This window comes from Ciconia boyciana, chromosome 19 (assembly GCF_034638445.1).
Source record: "Ciconia boyciana chromosome 19, ASM3463844v1, whole genome shotgun sequence".
Taxonomy (NCBI): domain Eukaryota; kingdom Metazoa; phylum Chordata; class Aves; order Ciconiiformes; family Ciconiidae; genus Ciconia; species Ciconia boyciana.
Window position 1 is genome coordinate 2916817 of NC_132952.1, and position 19901 is coordinate 2936717.

A 19901-nucleotide genomic window follows, 5' to 3' on the forward strand; every position below is an offset into this window, starting at 1 on the left:
CGCTCATTTTGGAATACAGATCTCCATCATACAGCACTTCACTTGAGAACTACTGTGGACGAATGTGTGCGAACATCTCAGTGTGGCAACATCCTCGGGACACAGCAGGATTTAACATCACCGCAGAAAAACAGCAAAGACAACGGCAACAGGACTTCTGCCATAAAATTAAGGAATGAGGGAAGGAAGCTGGTTTATTTATGATCAGTTCACTGCTAGACATCTCTAATAAATCCTTACAAGGTGATCAAAATACCGAGACTGCAGTAAGACCAAACACCAACTGGTATTTCATCTGTCAGTAACAGAAGAACGATGTGAAACGACTAGTTAAGGATAAGTTCATGTCCCACCCTCAGTAACTTCAAAACTACGGGAGAGTCTTTACCTTTTTTTCACATTTCCTAATTCTTATAAAATATCCAAATACAACTATAGGTATGCAAAACAAAATGTTTTCACTTAAGTAAATATAGTAAAACCTAAACAATACTAAAAACCTTTGCTGCGGCTGTCCTACCACCGAATTCATATAATTGCTGCTGTAAGCTAGACTAAGAATTCACCTCCAATCGTGGTGCAACTATCAAGCTGCAGCGTATATTATCACAATGCAGATGTGTCTGCAAAAGCACTCAATGAACAATGGTAGAACTTCTGCATCATTGCACCAGATTTTCCCCATCAGCTAAAATTCAGGGAAAACTTTGTTATGGAGAGGATAACATGTTCAAGGAGTGACATATCACATGAGAAAGTAAACAGGGAGTTCTTGCCAAAGAATCTTACTCAAACAGAAGTATTAATCTGAACAGACAACTACGTAAAATATCAACTTACTCCTGGATTAGTAGTGACTATGCTAAGAAATTGGCTACTGTAATACTGTTAGTCTTAATGATGTTACATTATTCCACCCACCTGCCACACTAATATGGACACAGATGCTTCCAGCTCCACTGCAGGAGGCACAACACATATCTTGGTGGTGGAATACAACATTCTAAAATTCTCAGAGCCAAAACTCTTTACATGTGTTTTTTTTTTTTAAAGTAAACTATTTTACAAGTTTAAAGCATATAAAAATAGAACACTATAATATCAGAAAAAGTTGAAATGGTGCGTGTAATTTTAATTAAAAGTTTAAATTTATTAACTGTGTCCACAATCAAAACCCAAAAACCTAAGACTGACTCAGAAGTGTCGAATTGGTATACATTTGTTTCAGTGAACTGGCTGCAGACAACTGAAGGATGCAAGCACACTTAATTCCTTCTAGATGTACATTGTTTCATTTTTCCTGGTACATCTGGTTTCCATACAAAAGGCAAGTTTCCCACAAGTTTTTAAAAAGTTTACTTTATTGGTTACAGTTATATAAAATGTGTCATGATAGTTCCATCTAGTTGGCCATTAAGTGCTTGCAACACTCTTGAATACATCCGCAACTTACATGATGTATTGCATGCTGCAGGAGAAAAATCCCTCTTCGGTTGCTTACCTGCATTTACAGTATCTTCAGCAAGGCTACAATGTTCAAAAGCAATGACAACCCCACTTGTACGTCAAATTGTAATTTTTAATGGTTTCATTAGAATAGTCTTTATATCACTCTCCAATAGAAGAAACAATATAACTAACAGCAAACTTTAATACAGGAACATGCTCCAAGATTAACAACCCAAAATGAAAACAAAATGAAATTAATGTAAAATGTAAATCACATATAGTACAATTGAAGTGTCCAAAACAATTTAAATAATTTTAAATATTTTATTTTTTTTAAACTTGCTACAAATGCTTTATACAATATTTCAACATAAAGTCCCCATAACAGAAATGTAACAAAATGGGAATGATAGTGAAAGTGAAAGTTAAAGTGGCACAAATTCACCAAACAAGTATTAAACTACAAATTTTAAGAGGTAGATTACTTTTTAAGTCAAGAACAAAAAATAAAAGGGGTGGCTGTATAAAGAAACTAGTCACTTTCCATCAATTCTGTCATTAATCTTGAAAGCTATATGAACACATTACAATGTATTTCCATAAAAAACTGTTATGAACAACAGACCAATTTGTTGTCTTAAGTTATTAGATAGAGGTGTAGGACCTTTTAGAGTAATTATATATTTAACTTTCAAAATATACAGGTATGTAGTCCTGGTCTAGCCTTCTTATCGATAAAAAGATACACTGCATTCATTATATATATGGTATTTAGAAATCGATATTGGTATTTCATTGCTATATAAAGTTTCATCTGCGTGTATAAATAGGAATTTGGAAAATCCATAAAACATCCAAATCAGGCTTTTTCCCATTGTATGCTGGACATCTAAAAGACTCAGAAAGTGAGGAGAAGGTGGGAAGAAAAGGAAATTCTGTCGTGCTAGGTTGGCCTCTACCGATTCATTTAGACAAAAGGCTTTAAGAGACTTAATACATGATAAAAATACTTTGAGTGCAGCAACATTTGTTGTCCCTGAATCTACACTGAGTTATTGACAAAACTAAGGAACCTGCTTTGCCAAGTATGCAACTGAACTGCCTGTATGCCATTCATGAAGGTACGAACAAAACCAGGATCTAAGCAAACACAAGAGCAAGAGATTTGGTTTAGTTAATCCCACTGTTACTTTGATGGTTTCGTGTGGGTTTTGTTTTGTTTTAAATAGTACCCTTCTCTTTTATCCGAATCATCCTGTAGCCCAGCACGTGTGTCAAGCACAAAATAAGAAAATCTATGCCTGACACTGAATATTAGCAAGAAGCCTGCAGGCAATTTTATGATTGAGAGTCAGCTTCAGCTGGTTTCGCAAGCTTGGTGGATTTCACATCCATTGTCGTAGTGCTTATCCTAAGTTGAGCATGCAACAGCTCTACCATGTCATTAAGGGATTATTTTGTTTGGTTTGTTTTTACAGGAGATTCCTAGAAAATAAAAAACAAAAACTGAAGATAAATGACAAAACAAACTATTTGTGAACGGAGTATGTTTACACAGAAAAACCGAAAAGTGAAAAACAAATTTGGAGACAAATATTACATGAAGCAAGTCTTGAAAAAAATACTAAGAATTAAGATTTTTGGGGGTGGGGGGGTTGGGTGGGAACCAACAACAGTGCCTACAGAGTAGAATCAAAGTTAGCCTGTGCTGACATTAGTGCATGAAGGTAAAAAAATTCTTCATACAATATACTTGATATAAAAAAGTTGACTACACAATCTAGATTTATGAACATTATTTCAGAAACAAAAAGCAAGAATTCTTCTAGAATAACTATTCATTAAACCAGTAAAGACTGCAAGCTGCCAAAGTAAACTAACAGTATTTGAGACAGTCAAGGAAATCTTGCCCCTAGGTAAATTGCTATTTACCCCAAATACTATTAAACAATTTCCATATGCACAGATTTCCAAGTACTCAGTTATTTTGCTTAAGGTCAAATGATTAATTTAGATGGAAAGATGTGTCATTCTGGCTTCAAATTCTACTGATCTGTTCTGGCATCATGTAAAATAGTTTCACACATAACACTAAGAGCAGCTGATGAGAATTAAGTAATATGAAGATGTTTATGTCCCAAGAGAACAGGCCTGGTAGACAGTTCTTGTTCCTTAAAGGCATTTTTTTACACCATTAGTCTCCAAATTCCAGTAACATTTTCCTCCTTCAACACGTCCTAATTTGGATATTGACTATTTTAAGTCAAATTCCCCTCTAGCACTTTGAAATAATTATTTTATATTGAACCTTTACTTTACAAAATATTTCCTCAAAATTTTCACCTAGGTGGTCTTCACCGTAAGACACACAAGCTGCGTACAGTTTGGATTTTGACACTTCTTGACAAATTCTGCTAGGGGACACTTGTTCTGAAGGAGGCTGCCAGTTCCTCCCCCTCCTCCGCTACCAATTACTTGGATAAAAAAAAATACTACCTTCAGCCATAAATCTGGTGTTAATCACAGCCATGCACTGCAATGACCAAACCCAAAAGGTCTCTTAATTACCGGTGAGCTTTGTGAAAGTTACTCAGCAAATCAGATACCTGCTTCCAAGAATAACAGGGCAGAAGCATGCTAATAAAAGTTATAAACACTTTGCAAAATATCCTATTGATTTGAGAGACTACATGAAGACGTAAGTCGGGACTCAGGCACGTAGATTAAGATTTTATTTATTTATTGAAGTATTACCCTTTCTTGTGATTAAAATGCTTCTTCTCAAAAAGAAATAGAACTTTAATTATAAAATTTGTTTATACTGAAACATAAGAGTATGATATTTCTAACAAATTTACATGTTCATGTAACTTTTCTTACACGTCCATTTCCCTTATATTAAGTGTTTAATGATCTGACTCAATTAGTATGCACATACGTTTTGAAGTATTTGGTCATGGGGGTTTTTTTAATATGATATGCAGAGAATGCTTTTTATTAGAAACCAACAACGCAAGTTATTTTAGCAAGTAAAAAATGCAGTCATGATTTTTAGCTTAGTGAACCACCATAAACTAAACCTAGAACGATTTTGGGCCACCATACATGTTCGATATCAAATACAAGGTTTTTGTCTCCAATAACATTAAGTTTAATGACATTAAGTTTATTTGCACTCAGGCACTGACATTTTTTTCCAGAGTTTTCAATTCAGTTTATAATTAAAGACATTCTCTATACAAACTATGTATTATTTCATGACAACATGACAAAATGCATCAAGTATGTACATCATACCTCAGCATGACTGAGCTACTTAACCATGTTTTAGGAAATGCAACCTTTTTTTTTATTTAAGTATAAGAAACTCAAAAAAGACCAAGAAAACTGGCAAAACGGCAAGCAACGTGTTCCTGTGTTGTTTCAACTTCAAATTAAACGCTTACCTGAAATCTTTTAGTTCTTGCTTTGTACTGCTTTCATCTCTTTTGTTTTCTGCTGCCTCTGCATTTGCCGCCTGCTGTAGGCTTCGTGTAATAGGTCCCCCAATCCTCTCTCTAGATTTTACAGTGAATCTGTCGGCCTTTTTCTTACTCGCCACAGCAGACTTACTTGGCAAAACAGCTTTACTATTCCTTTGTATTCTGACGTGCAATTTCCGGGATGCTTTGCTTGAGATTCCAGAGGAATTGTTCTTAGCGACCACCTTAGTTTTTTTCCCATCAACATGGGACATTTTGGACACTCTTACAGGACTAGAGTTCCTCAATGACGAAGATGAATTTGGCTTTTTAGATCGAATGGAAGGTACAAATTTAACATTTTGTTTTGATTTGAAGGATGCAGAGGGAAGCTGGGTCTGTGCAGGCCCTGAGGTTCGTGCTCTTGTCTTGCCCAAGTGAGGCTGCATGCTTTGCATTTTGATTTCTGCATCTGCTGTTCGCCTACGCTGGTTGTTGCCTTTTTCACTGCTTGCAGGTGAAGAACTTGCGCTTTTTTTTGAAAAATTCTTTTTAGAGGAGGGAGAGATGGGTTTTTTGGGACAGCTATACGACGCGTGTTTATTCAAACTTCCAATATAAGTAAACTCTCTATTACAGTAGGGGCAGATATGAGAGTCTGACTCGGATGGATTATTTTTCAATTCTGCCTTCTGCTGGGCAGATTTCTTTTTTTGCAAGATAGCTTTCTGGACAAGCTGGTTTTTCTTTTTCAATGCACTTATTTTTAGTTTATTTGAGGACATTTTGCTAATCTCAACATTGAAATTAAGTCTTTTAGGCTGACCCATTCGTCTGAAGGCATTCTTTCCAGGGCCAGCTATAACAACCATGCCATTCTTTGGCTGCACTGTCTGTTTCAGTGGTACTGGATTTTTTTTAGGTGTGTATCTCTTCTTATCACTGGCAGATGCACAGGCCAATATGTGTTTGTGTAACTCAGGCATGTTATCAACACTTTTCCCACATTTTGTGCATCGAATGGCAGTAGTAAAAGTCTGTGGAATATTGTGGGTAGTGAAGTTTGTTGCAGTAACTCCAATACCCATAGGATTACGATGGTGATACTGAAATGGAGGTGGTTTAAAGCTTGGGTAGTGTTGATTGAGGCCCATACGAACATCTGGATCTTTAGATTTTACTCCAGAAGCCATTATTTTTATAGTAGTATAAAGCTCTTCAGAGGAATCATTTAGATCTTCATCTTCCTCCTCTTTAGAAGGTTCCAAAGAATCTTCTGGCAGGCTCTGCATGTGCTCCACGTTGGCCTTACTGGGGTCAGTAAAATTCTGGGGTCTCAAAGTCCCACTTTCAAACTCATGATGTGTGCACTCTTTGTCTGGATGGAGATCCCGCTGATGCTGTTGCAAATTGCACAAAAAAGCAAATTCCTTTTTACAGACCGAGCAAACAAAGATATTTCCTACTCCATGAAGCAGAAAGCGATGTTCCGACAAGTCTGTTTTATCCCTAAAAAGCTGTACACAGAATTCACATTTGAAGGGCCATTCTTCAGCATGAATGGATAAATGCTTCGTTAGGTCTTTAATAGAAAGAAAAGGTGATTCACAGACATTGCACACAAAGCTTTTATTGAATGTTTCCTGCACTACTCCTGATTCACTTGAAGTACGAGGATCTTCTCTTGCTTTCTGTTGTTCATTGTCAGCTTCTTCCTGTTTTATTATTGGGAGAGTATTTTCAAGATTATCAGCAGAGGAAACAACAGAAGAAACTACAGAAAGAGGAGGTGGAGATGGAGATGAAGAAGATGAAGAGGAGGAGAAAGAGGAGGAAGAGGAGGAGGAAGACGAGGAAGAGAGTGTAGGAGGACCAGGTGAAGCAGCAGAAATAAGAGGTTCAACAGAAGGAACAGGAGATGGAGAAGGAGAAACTGTAGGTGAAAGAACTGGTAGCGGGGACTGGGTAGTAGTGTTAGAAAGTGGCGATGGACAAGAAGAAGTGTTAGTGGCACTGGCAGAGACATCTGGAATTGATAACGGCATCGTTGGAAGAAGGGGAGGAGGTGATGTAGCAACTGTTAACACAGGCGGGCAGGGCGGGGGGGAAGGAGGATTGGTTGGTGTTAACAAAGGAGGCAGCTGGCACATGGAAGGTACAGCAGATGTCTGTGGCACAGGGGAAACAGAGGAACTAAGGGGCTGAGTGTCAACAGAAGACAATGCAGATAGACTGGGATCCATGTCAGGTTCTGCCTGAGGCTCCAGGGATTTGCTTGGGCTTGCGCTCCTGTTTACACTGAGTGTGCTGTCTGTGGCTGCATCCGTTCCATTATACTCATTCAGCAGAACCTTCTGTAACATGCAAGTGGTTGGTTTCTTCTTTTTAACACCACTACAGGTTGGCTGTATGGAATTTTCTTTATATTCCCTAATTTCAGCATCGCTGCAAGGCTTCTTATGCACACTTAAATCTAAAACAGATTCCCAGGGAACCTGATTCTTATTTTTGACGTCAGACCTTTGTTTCACACCACTAGATAAATCCAGTGGCTGCTGGTTGCACACATTGCCAAAAGTTGGAGCTGCTGTCCAGTCTTTCGATATTTTATAGTCTTCGAAGCAAAGAGGGCTCAAAGTCTCTTTTTCTTCCCTCCCAGTCAAGCTCCAAGCAGGTGAGTTGCTGTGGCTTTCTAACTTTGGCATTTTTGAACTCCAAATATTATCATTCCACACAGTTTTTCCCTCACCTGATTTGACAAAGTCTCGAAGTACTGGACTGTGCTGTGGAGAACTGGGAGGAGAGCTGGTCCTTCTTTTAAATCTACTGGATACTGGAGGCAAAATAGGTGATGACGTAACTGAAGGTCCCAGTTTAGGGATTTCACTTGATGGAGTTATCTTCGTACTGTCCTGTGTCTGAAGAAGCTGTTTTAATTTTGATGACAAATAAACACCTTTTTCTTTATGAAAAGGTAAGCTTTCTGTTGAAATGCTAAGAGGAAGATTTAAAGAGCTAGTAGGAGTTACAGGTTCTGGGTCTATTTCAGTTTTTATTTTTGGTACGAGAGGAGGGCTGGCAGTTCTCCTCTTTTTGGATTCATTGCTCCCACTGCTAGAGGGTTCCTTAGGAGGTTCATTCACATGCGTTTGTGTAACCTTTAAACTTGGCGAAATTTCCACTGTGACTGGACTGATTATACAATTTAGTCCATATAAGTCTGCAGAGTTGGACTCCATCTGAATCACATCACAATTGCTAGTGCTGCTGTTGGACTGAATTTTACCATCAATGTAATAATTTAAATTTTCAGAGATATTGCTGGAAATATCCATAATATAGACATCATCTACTTCACCTTCCTCTTCTATTTCTGAACTTGCTATATATATGCTCTGGACTGGTGGGGCCTGCTCTGCCTGAAGCGGTGGCTCTTCAGTAAAGAATCCTTTTCTTCTGACACCTTTGGGAATAAGATGACGCTCATGAACCCTACGCTGATGTCTCCGCATGTTGGTGTGAGTTCCAAAAACCTTTTTGCAGTATTTGCATGGATGCAATTCTTTGGGCTCCTTATTTTCCTCAGCAAAAGCAGAGTTTGACATTTCTTGGGAAACTTTCTCAGAATCCAAGACAACAGAGTCTTGCACAAGACTGGAAACATTCAGGTCATCTTTAAGACCATCATCCACAATTACCTGGTTATCAGCAACATTATCCAAGTGCTGTGATGACGTTAGTGTTAAGAACGGTTTCCTTTTTGGCCCTGCCTCATGGCGTCGCTCATGTCTTCGCCTGTTAATTTGAGTACCAAAGGCTTTCCCACAATATCGACACTTGAAAGCATGGTTAACAGTAGATATATGGATGTGCATGTGGCGTTCAAGTCCTTGCTTTGTTGTAAACTTCCTCTCACAATGCTGACAGGGAAACATGAATGTTTCCTGAACATCACCATTTGATTCACCTCTCGCTTTTGGAATTTTCACAACAAGTTTTTTCTTTGGAGAGCTTTCTGGAGATTCTTCTGACGTACTCTTTTGCTCTTCCATAGAGTCTAACTTTTCTTCACATATCAAAGGCATTTCAGCATTTTCTTTAGGCATATTGGTATCTTCTAGCTCCTCTTCATCATCCTCTTCTTCATCATCCTCCTCTTCATCATCATCTAAATCATCTGATCCACAGTTTATTGCTTCTCCTTGTTTGTCTTCAGTTACCATTTGTGGTTCACTGGTAGGACTGGGGATCATCAGCTTTGGAAGTACATCTTGATTTACCATTTCCTGAATCACAGCTGTTTGTTCCAGGGAGAGTACAGCAGAAACAGAAGGAGTTTCATCTTCCTCTTTATGACCTGATACACAAAGTATGAAAAGAAAAGCATGAGACATTTTTACCAAACACTTCAAGGTATGCCACACCTTTCTTCTACCTTTTCCTCTAACGTAACATATCCAACATTTACGACCCTACACAACACCACTACTTCTCACTGTTGTGATTCAGTACGGAGAGCAAAACTGTATTTGGAAATTTCCTTTCTGGAACTTCAGGAAAATGTAGGCAACTGCCTATACTTAACAGAGAATCTTTGGATTGAACATTGTGGCCAAGAAACCCAAACCAGCCTCAAGAGTACCAGAATATTTCAAAGTAGACCTCAGAACATTTCAAGAAGCCTCCAAAAACTTTCACTGACTATTCTTACAGCAAATAAGTGTCAGGAAAGTATTGCAATACATATAGATAAAGCATATAGGAAGCCTGTCAAGCAAATTTTGGCTTTTGACCATCTTCCCTGAATTATTAACAATAAAACAATCTGGATTTGCACTGTAATGCATAGCAAGGTGTCCCTTGTATCTGGAATAGTACTTTGCATTCTTCGTATCAGATTTCCTATTAGCCATTGCTTGAATGGCTATTTCCTGCACTTCTGAATCACAGCCTAGATGCATCTCATTTATTGGTGTGGACGGATTCTTTATTCACACCTCTGCATGCTAGTCTTACCTATCTGCTGTCAGATACATCCATTGCTGAAGAAAATAACTTTGCTGACAAATCACACAGCATTGCGTAAGTGGTTACATGTACAGAGCAAGAAGTTCCTCTCCATTCCCTAGCTGAGGCAAAAGACACCTGGAACAGCAGTGCACGTGGTGTGCAAGCAGAAGGGACAACAGAGTGAAGGAATGGAAGCGTTATGGGTCAAAAGAAGTACAAGAAAAGAAGCTTGAAAGAAATCAGCACCTATACAGAGCTGTAAACAATTATCAGTTACACAGCAGTGGCAAGTTTTACATTCTTGTAAAACAGAAAAAACTATATAATTAAAAGCCAAGCCAAATTATAAACAAACTTTGCAGATAATCTTTAGGATAAACAGCATGCTTCGCAACTCAGTGCATTAATACTGTATTTTTTTCCCCTTGACACTGACTTCTGTTAAATAGCAATAAATAATGACTGTATAACTAAGCTCCAAAGACATTATTTCAGAATAAGGACTTTTCTCTGCTCTTCTGTTCTAAGGAGTTTGGATTTATGTCTACATTTTACTTTACAGTACATTAGTTTTTCCTGTTGTCAGAGTTGCATGTTTAACAACATACTTCTGATATCCATGTTCCTTACTAATAAAAAAGTTTGGGCAAACAATATGAACATGTTCACTCTGCTACACTAACATAACATGCTAACATACCAACATGACAAAAAGTGTCCTTTGATTCAAAAAGATAGAAGGAAAAAAATAAGATGCTTGAGAACTCACCCTCTTTAGAATCCCTCATATCTGCAGAAGTAAAATCCAAATCAGCCTTTTTCTGTTTTGTATCCACTGCCTTCTTTCCCTTGTTTTTACCTTCCTGAGTCTTTTTCTTTCCTGGGGAGAAAAAACCCAGCATTTATTATTCCAACAATTTTTATTTTTCATATTTGAGTGGCAGAATTAAAACACCCAACTTTGGAATATAACAGACTTCTGCAGAAACCCTATTTTCCTGAGGAATACAAATGACAGATCAGTAAAAAGGACAGCATTCAGGTAAACCAGTAAGTCTCTAGAGCCAGAAGAAATTAAAAGTAAAGATAACAGTGAGTTTCTAAAAACCTAGGACTCCGAACTAATTTACTCACTTTCAAAGCAAGAATATATTACAACAGAAAGGTATCGTCCAGAGTTAACCAGCTCACATCATACAGTTACCCAATACCTTCATATGGCTATTAAATTACTGTATCTCATACAAGTATATGGCAAATATGAAGTTTCTTCATAAACTATTAATCCTTAATGTTAATTGGAAGACCTGATGAAGTAGAAACCCATAGAGGCTTCTCTACTTGTATGAACATTCTGAATAACAACTTGAAGAGAGTTATAATAAAAGCAATGAAGTAATAATTCAGCAGTACCTAGCCCCCTGAGCTGGGAGACGGGGACAGGGAGCAGAATGGAGCCCCATAATCCAAGGGGAAATGGTTAGCGACCTGCTACACCACTGAGACACACACAAGTCTATGGGGCCAGGTGGAATCCACCCAAGGGTACTGAGGGAGCTGGTGGAAGTGCTCACCAAGCCACTTTCCATCCTTTACCAGCAAGTCCTGGCTCACTGGGGAGGTCCCAGTCGACTGGGGGTTACCAAATGTGACACCCATCTACAAGAAGGGCCAGAAGGAACATCCAGGGAACTACAGGCCTGGCAGCCTGACCTCGGTACTGGGGAAGGTTATGGAGCAGATCATCCTGAGGGCCATCACACAGCACGTACAGGACAACCAGGGGATCAGGCCCAGTCAGCGTGGGTTTGGGAAAGACAGGTCCTGCTTGACCAACCTGATCTCCTTCTACGACAAGGTGACCCACTTTGTGGATGAGGGGAAGGCTGTGGATGTTGTCTACCTAGACTTTAGTAAAGCCTTTGACACGGTTTCCCACAGCGTTCTCCTGGAGAAACTGGCTGCTCAAGGCTTGGACGAGCGTACGCTTCGCTGGGTGAAGAACTGGCTGGATGGGTGGGCCCAAAGAGTGCTGGGGAATGGAGTTTACTCCAGTTGGCGGCCGGTCACCAGCGGTGTTCCCCAGGGCTCTGTGCTGGGGCCAGTCCTGTTTAATATCTTTATCGATGATCTGGACGAGGGGATCGAGTGACCCTCAGTCAGTTTGCAGGTGACACCAAGCTGGGCAGGAGGGTTGATCTGCTGGAGGGCAGGAAGGCTCTGCAGAGGGACCTGGACAGGCTGGATCCATGGGCTGGGGCCAACTGTGTGAGGTTCAACAAGGCTCAGTGCCAGGTCCTGCACTTGGGCCACAGCAACCCCCTGCAACGCTGCAGGCTTGGGGCAGAGTGGCTGGAAAGGACCCCGGCAGAGAAGGACCTGGGGGTGTTGGTCGACAGCCGCCTGAAGATGAGCCAGCAGTGTGCCCAGGTGGCCAAGAAAGCCAACGGCATCCTGGCTTGTATCAGCAATAGCGTGGCCAGCAGGAGCAGGGCAGTGACCGTGCCCCTGCACTCGGCACTGGTGAGGCCGCACCTCGACTGCTGTGTTCAGTGTTGGGCCCCTCACTCCAAGAGAGACATGGAGGGGCTGGAGCGTGTCCAGAGAAGGGCAACGGAGCTGGGGAAGGGTCTGGAGCACAAGGCTGATGGGGAGCGGCTGAGGGACCTGGGGTTGTTCAGCCTGGAGAAAAGGAGGCTGAGGGGAGACCTCATCGCTCTCTACAACTGCCTGAAAGGAGGCTGGAGAGAGGTGGGGTCGGTCTCTTCTCCCAGGTCACAAGTGATAGGACGAGAGGAAATGGCCTCAAGTTGCACCAGGAGAGAGTTAGACTGGATATCAGGAAAAATTTCTCCACTGAAAGGGTTGTCCAGCATTGGACCAGGCTGCCCAGGGAAGTGGTTGAGTCGCCATCCCTGGAAGTATTTAAAAGACATGTAGAGGTGGTGCTTAGGGACATGGTGTAGTGGTGGACTTGGCAGTGCTAGGTTAACAGTTGGACTTGATCTTAAAGGTCTTTTCCAGCCTAAACAATTCTATGATTCTCTGAATAACATTATGAGAAGACTAAAAGCAGCATGATCTTGACCAACAAGGCAAAGACAGTAAAACCAAATTAGATGGAACTTGGTAACAGTAAAATATAGAGGTATTTCATCATGTCCACTGACACAAACAAGCTTGCTAATGCTTTCTGTTAGCAACATTAAGAAGCATGTATTAGTTACACAGGATGATGAACACAATGAAGATTAGGGCAAAATGGCATTATGCGAAGACCTAATCAGTGACACAAGATGTAAAGACACTGAAAACTTCATTTACCAATGCACTACAAAGTTATACTGTTATTTTTTTCCATTACTTTTAAAAACTCAGTCCTATAATATACAGAAATTATGATAAGGACTGTGTAATAACAAATGAAACTTTAAGGTCTCCCAATTCAATTCATTGCAAAGACCATATTCTCCGTATAGAACGGTTATTTTACATACAACACTGGGGTTGAGATACCAGCCTCCTCTGAAACGTCACGCTTCTACACATCACCTCTTAGTAGCGAGAATTGTCCCAAAGCAGCAATCCAAACTCCTCCTTTGCTCCCTCTAACACACAAAATGCTGCTTTTTAATGCACTGACTCTTCCCTCTAATCAGAAGTGTGCATCATAGCCCTAAATTCATTTCTTACTTAGAAGCACATTCTTCCAACTCACAATCCTGTCACCAAGTTCCTCCTTTTCTTCCTCAAAAATATTTTTCACATCTGGAGCCAAGAAGCTGCAATGCCTTTTAAAAAATGTTCCTCTATTCAAACTGAAAATTTCCAAGTATGCACCCCCTCCACTAGAACAGATCAGAGACAGGTCAGCTTTAAAAGGAAATGCTTGTTTTTATTTGAACATTCTATTCTATTCTAAGTAATTATCTGTATTTCCTCTCAAGGAACTCAGTTTTCACAGGCTCTCCCCAAATTCCGGTGTGTTTCAGCTTCATGTATGTAATTATCCTTTTTTCATTTTCTTATTCCAATTTAACAGTTTTTAGTCTGAGAAACTGACAATAGTCACTCAGAATGAATTTTTGTCACCTTTGGAAAATACACATGCACCCTTCCTAAACTGAACTAGCAATTATCTCATAACATCCTCAAAATATTGTAACAATCCCTGTGTCTAAACCTGCCATTATGTGTCTAAACCAGCCAACGCTGGTTTATTTGACAATACAATACTCAATCCTATTTTATACCAAACACCTGCAAGTTGTCAGAAGATTTAGCATATATTTTAGTGTTCACACAGGCATAAGGAATTTAAGCGCATCTTTACCTGACAGGCTACTGAATGTCCAATTTTAACATAATTTATTATCAGCACCTCCAATGTTTGTAATTACAACTGGTACTACCACAATCTGAGTATGAAGGATTTCAAATAAGTTTCCAGAAATATCTGCCAAGCCACCTGAAATCGCTCTTGAAACGCACAGTAACACAATCAACAAAACAGTTCCATTTCTAGGTAAAAGGTCTAAATGTAAAATTTCAAAACATGCCTAGGGAATCAAACATGCATCACAATACAGCTTAGGAGCAACGTAACAAAACGTGTTTAATTGCTAGAACCCTTTAAGAGGTATCAAATTTTTGGCAAACTGCTTATCATTTGAAGACCAACATCAGTATCTTGACTTAAGTGACAAAATTCTAGATTCACCTCTCACCTCTACAGGTGGGAGTAGAAACAAAAAGGAAAAGATTGGTCCACAGGTCCCTCTCATCTATGCCAAACTTGGCCACGGTTACAGACAACATTTTACTAGATGATGTAGCACATGATGGTATTGCAGATGAAGTCACTGGGCAATTCTACATCTAATTCTACAGCAGCACTGAATTTCACAGCATAATGACAGGTTACTGTAAAAGCCTTCAAACCCAGACCCAATTAATTCTTTCTTATAACAAGATTAGAAATATATTGTGCTCTTTAAAGTGTGAGGTGAAGTATGTAAAAGCAACAACAGAAGTCACTCATAAGTGCTAAAGTGTGCGTAAGTCTTCCAAAATGTTCTCCATTTATAGAATATAAAATTTATAGTACCTCAAATCCAACTATAATCTGGGAAATCACTAGAATAGCAGGATTTGTACCCAAAATTGAGTTACTTAAGTCACATACTTCCTTATGCTATTGGTGGAAAGAAGATAATTTGCAAGTTCTCTTGCCACACACCTAAAAAAAAGATGCAACCTGCTCACTGATACAGCTGGAAATGTTTCAAGTTCTTAGCCTTTAAGCATAAACACATTTGAAGAGAAGATTCATCTAGCACCTACTTGCCCTTACTCAGAATAGCGAGCAAAATTGCTTGCGTACATACATTATTTTAGATGCGTCAGATCAATTTCTGACACTTATCAACTAGAGATACCAAGCGATTTTTGATGTTTTCCTTTTAGTAGCTTTAGTTTGTTCGTTTTCTAGGTTGCAGCTTTCTTTGTAAAGGTTAAAAGAATCCACTATACTCAAGCATGGCAATGACTGTCCCAGATGCATCCATTTCATGGCTCTCAATGTTCAATAGCAGATGCCCAGGAAGAGAATTTAAGAATAGAGTAATAGTAAAGTGATACTTCATTGGTATCCTCTCCCAGCTTTCACATATCTATAGTTCAGGAACTTTTGAAGATATTTAATAGCTTTTGGTAGACTTTCCTCCATGAGTTCTCAAAGTGCTTTTTAAATCCATGTAATCCTGAAAGATTTGCATAATTTTCTTCCTGCAGATTTTCAATGAAAAACACAACCTATGATTCCGATATAAAGGATATCAATGAGTAGCCCACGGTCTGTCCCTTAATTTTCTTACAGTTTAAGATGTCAAGAACTAACAGAAGCCTGCAGGAGAGGGAAAATGCCTCAGAATACAGAACCTGGTGGAAGCCTGAGTATAAGTACACACGTGCACTTACCATCAGGTTCCTGAAGGGTCCTACATGGCTGCTACTGCCAGCTGGATCCTCCACTTGGTCTAAACAAGAAAGATACAGGAATGAAACACAGGGAAAGTGAAATGGAAACAATGACAAAAGAATAAATGAAGGGCAGAACTTAATATATGTGTATGTGCGTTAAAAGAATTGCAAAAGAAAGATGCAAAGGAAAATGAATGAAAGAAACAGATGGAAAGTAGCTACTTGTCTATAGTGACAAAGATCAAAAGAGGAATGCATCAATTTGTTTGCAACTTAATTTTTAAATATCATTTCTTTTTCTCCCCTTTCCTTCACTTTTGTAGATAGGTCAGCACAAGCATTATCTGCCTTTACACCTTTACAATACCTGTATAACATTTAGCACAAACATTGCAATAGGCACAGGAGGTCTCATGCTACTGCCAATGTCCAGATAATCAGCTGATACTCAGGCTGTAGTCCTGCTTATTTCAGAGGAGTTCAGATGACAACAGAGTAAGAACTTAAGAGAGAGAAATAATCTTTATTTGCCCATACTTCATTTTATGGATCAAACCAAGACAACCTACAGTTATCTGTGCTTGTATTTTTGCTGTTAACCAAAATACTAATGGAACTGTAAAACCACTGAGTTATTTCTGGTGGGATGGAATAAGCACACTCAGATGCCAGGAGGGAAGAAGTTAAAGACAGTCTTTCCATACACTTGGAGCTGAATTCTATAATTAAATATTGCTAAGTTGTACAAGATGCTATTATCTTTAATAACCTTTAAGTGCAGCACCAAACATGTTCACAGTTAAGATCATAAAGTAAGAAGGACACTCACGTCTGATCTCAAACACTGTTTTGATCACTTACATGACAGACAGACGTTTGCCTCCCCAAAAATCTTGGGTTAACAAGGGAAAAGAATTACTGGTATGAGTTTCCGGTATTCCTTTGAAATTTATAGTCAGCAACTAACTGCAGCCCAGTAACATATCCACCCCATATCCTATCCGTGCTGTTGCTTAGAAGTACCACAGATACCTGCCCAAATCTCAAGTCTCCTGGAAAACAGTGGAGAAGCTACCTCTGAGACCCCTTGAAAAGTATTCTTAGAGCACAGACGAGTGTAGCCACCTTGAAAGGGTATGGCTAAAGGGAAAAGGACAAATTTGCATGTTATACTCTGACAAACAGTCATCACCACACAGTTTCATGATGCAAATTACAGTGTAATAATACAAACCCGCTAGTCAAATCCCTTTGGGACTGGTTCGGATTAGTGAAAGTTTGCATCAATCCCACCAGTAGTTGCCACTATTCTATAAGTCAGCTTTTGATTTTTTTCCCCTATTGGGGAAAAAAAAAAAAAAATCATCTGTATTTTGCCATTGGAGAAAATGAAATAAAGATTAAGTGTATATACAAGCTAAAAAAAAAAATCCTTACAGAAAATTCAGCAGAAGACAACTGCATTACCACTTCCACACTATTTTGATTAATGAATTCTAAAAGACTGATGCAACCTCATTTTTAATTTGAGAAACAGTTTGCTGTGCACCAGAATTCCTCTGTTCCTGTATCCAGAATACTGGTAGATGTTATGCCTTTCAAAGTAAATTCCTTAAACCTTCAGGCATCTGTAAAAATCTGACTAGTTGTTTGTTCTGGAAGACAGGCTAGAAAAAAAATGAATGCCTTTTACACATAAAAAAGTCATATCCAAAATAACAGCATAAATTGCTCCAAAAAATTAGATCCAAGTTGTGTTAGCTGGAGGAACATGAAAAAACGCAGAAACATGCTGCAGTGACTTCTTAGAATCTTGTCCAACCGTGAATGTCGCAGCATATAAATGTTAAAGATGCTACATATTTAATAAATGGAACTGATTAAACAGTAAAGTAGCTAAGCACCAAAAAAAGGTATTGAGTTCAAAATGCCCATTATGAAGATGTGAATACTAAGGCTGTTCTTTTAACACATTTTCCTCTGTTAGCATCTAAGTGCCTTCATTTTGCTTTTTGCCTTTTTTTTTTTTTTAATTCTACCATTAGCCACCTCTCATTACATAGCAAAATCATGTTTACAAAACCTTTCATTATTATCTACCAGCACCTGCTCAGACAAAGCCAAATCACAAACCACTTGGCTAAATAAACAGCAACATACCTGTGTGTTAAGAGCTGCTTACAGTCACCGAGACCAGCTAAGAACTCAACGTTTAGGGAAAGCTGGTAGGTATGACATGCCTCATATATATATATAAATATATGTATATGAGGATTATTCATATAATCACAGGGATTACAGAAATTTGCCAAAAACATGACCTCAAACCCACAAGGTTCTGCAAATATTTTATTTAAAGATCTAAGCCAACAGCCACGTTTCAAAGTATAGACTACAGGTTCATTGCATAGCTATTCATTTTTGAAGAGGGGCTGCATGTTAAGCACTGCAAACTTACACCTCCATCATGTTACTGCGTCAAAGAATATTTGACTCACAGCATCCACCACCTCATAGCCTATGGCAATAAAACCATTTTTAAATTGCTGTCCAAAGTTTTAAGTGATCTAGGATAGGTGAGGTTACTCCACTGTGTTGTTCAAAATGTCACGCTGCAAATTACTGGAGAAAAAGGAAGCGAGAATAAAAATAGTAGGGATAAGTCACAAAGCTAGTAAATATTAGGCTAGGAATAGAAAAGGTGACAGCTTTGAAAGATAACACCTCAACAATTCTGCTTTATTAAAACAAAGTTACTTAAACATCAACTTCCAATATTTCTTACATTAATATTACTGTTAATACAACAATATATCAAAGTTCCTTTTAACTACTTGTATTTAAATATTGCTTTGAAACTTGATTAGAGCAAGCTTAGCTGAAAAACTCTGAAGTGTACTTCTGAACAGACACATACCTTATCACCTGGGGAGGGAACGTCTTTTGAACTCAAAAGCTTGCTACTTAAAACAGAACATGAAATCACTGCCTACCAAAAGCTTTGGGGAAAAATGCTCTTCTGCTGGCAAAAAAAATTACTGCAGAACCCAACAGGATGCCTCCCAAGACCCCAAGGTTCAGATATTCAAGTGCTGCCATGGAACAGCTTTGGTAGTAGATTTTTTTTTTCTAGAGACTGAATTGGTATGAGTCAAGCCAGAAAAAGTTTTTATTTTTATTTTATTGTTAGTGTAAGATACGCTGTACTAGGAGCATTTTCCAGTTTGGCTATAGAGATGCATCCCACTTGTTGGTGTGCACGCACACATAAAACCCTTTCTAACTCCCTTCCCACTTAGGGGAAGACAAAAGTCTTCCCCTAAGTGGGAAGGTGCTTATCTCTCCAATTCAAAAACACAGACAACAGTAACTGACTTCTCCATTTTCAAAACTAAATCTTTCTAAAGCTGAACCTTAAAAAAAGATGTGAAAAGGATGCAAAAGCAGCACATTTTTATTTGTATTCCAGCAATTCTAAGGGTGAAATTCAAGTCATACAAGGCACAGCTCAATTTTTGAAACAAACTTTTAATTAAAGGGGATGTCAATTAAATCTGAATGGCAACATACACATTAAGAGGCCTATTTCAACAATGCTGTCAAGTATGTATGAAAACGTGCAGAAAAAGACAACATTTAAATGCCTTTATTACCCTGTCTTCCTCAATCCATCATTATTATAAATAAATGGTGGGGCACTTTTCTTGCAATACCGTTACAAAGTTACCAGATACAACTAGTTTACGTAGGCATAATTTTAGGTACTGTTAAGCAAATGAAACACAAATTGACACGAGCTGTTTTGCAGCATACAAAAATTATCACAATGTGATTTTAACTTCGACTCCTGAGAAACATGAGAATAATCTAGAGCTACAGACAGTCTTAGTTCTGTATTGTCAATCTGCCCAATCCTAATATATCAAATAATTTTAAAGGTGGACGGGCATAATACATATAGCGATATACTTTGGAAGAAATTGGAAAAATCTTGGAAAT

General features: G+C 38.7%; 1 protein-coding gene across 5 annotated transcripts in view; it reads right to left on the reverse strand.

Annotated features, from left to right (window-relative positions):
* The window catches only part of PRDM2 (PR/SET domain 2), a 74458-nt gene that overhangs the window by 11563 nt on the left and 42994 nt on the right, over positions 1-19901 (reverse strand). For 3 of the 5 annotated variants that reach the window (XM_072883791.1, XM_072883793.1, XM_072883794.1), the window contains 2 exons: positions 10690-10800; positions 4896-9267 (listed from right to left, as the gene is read on the reverse strand). In XM_072883791.1, coding sequence (XP_072739892.1) covers positions 4896-9267; positions 10690-10800 — 4483 coding nt within the window. Of the gene's footprint in view, positions 1-1191; positions 2935-4895; positions 9268-10689; positions 10801-15899; positions 15958-19901 lie in introns of those variants that run through there. The other 2 variants (XM_072883796.1, XM_072883792.1) reach the window with 2 other exon arrangements.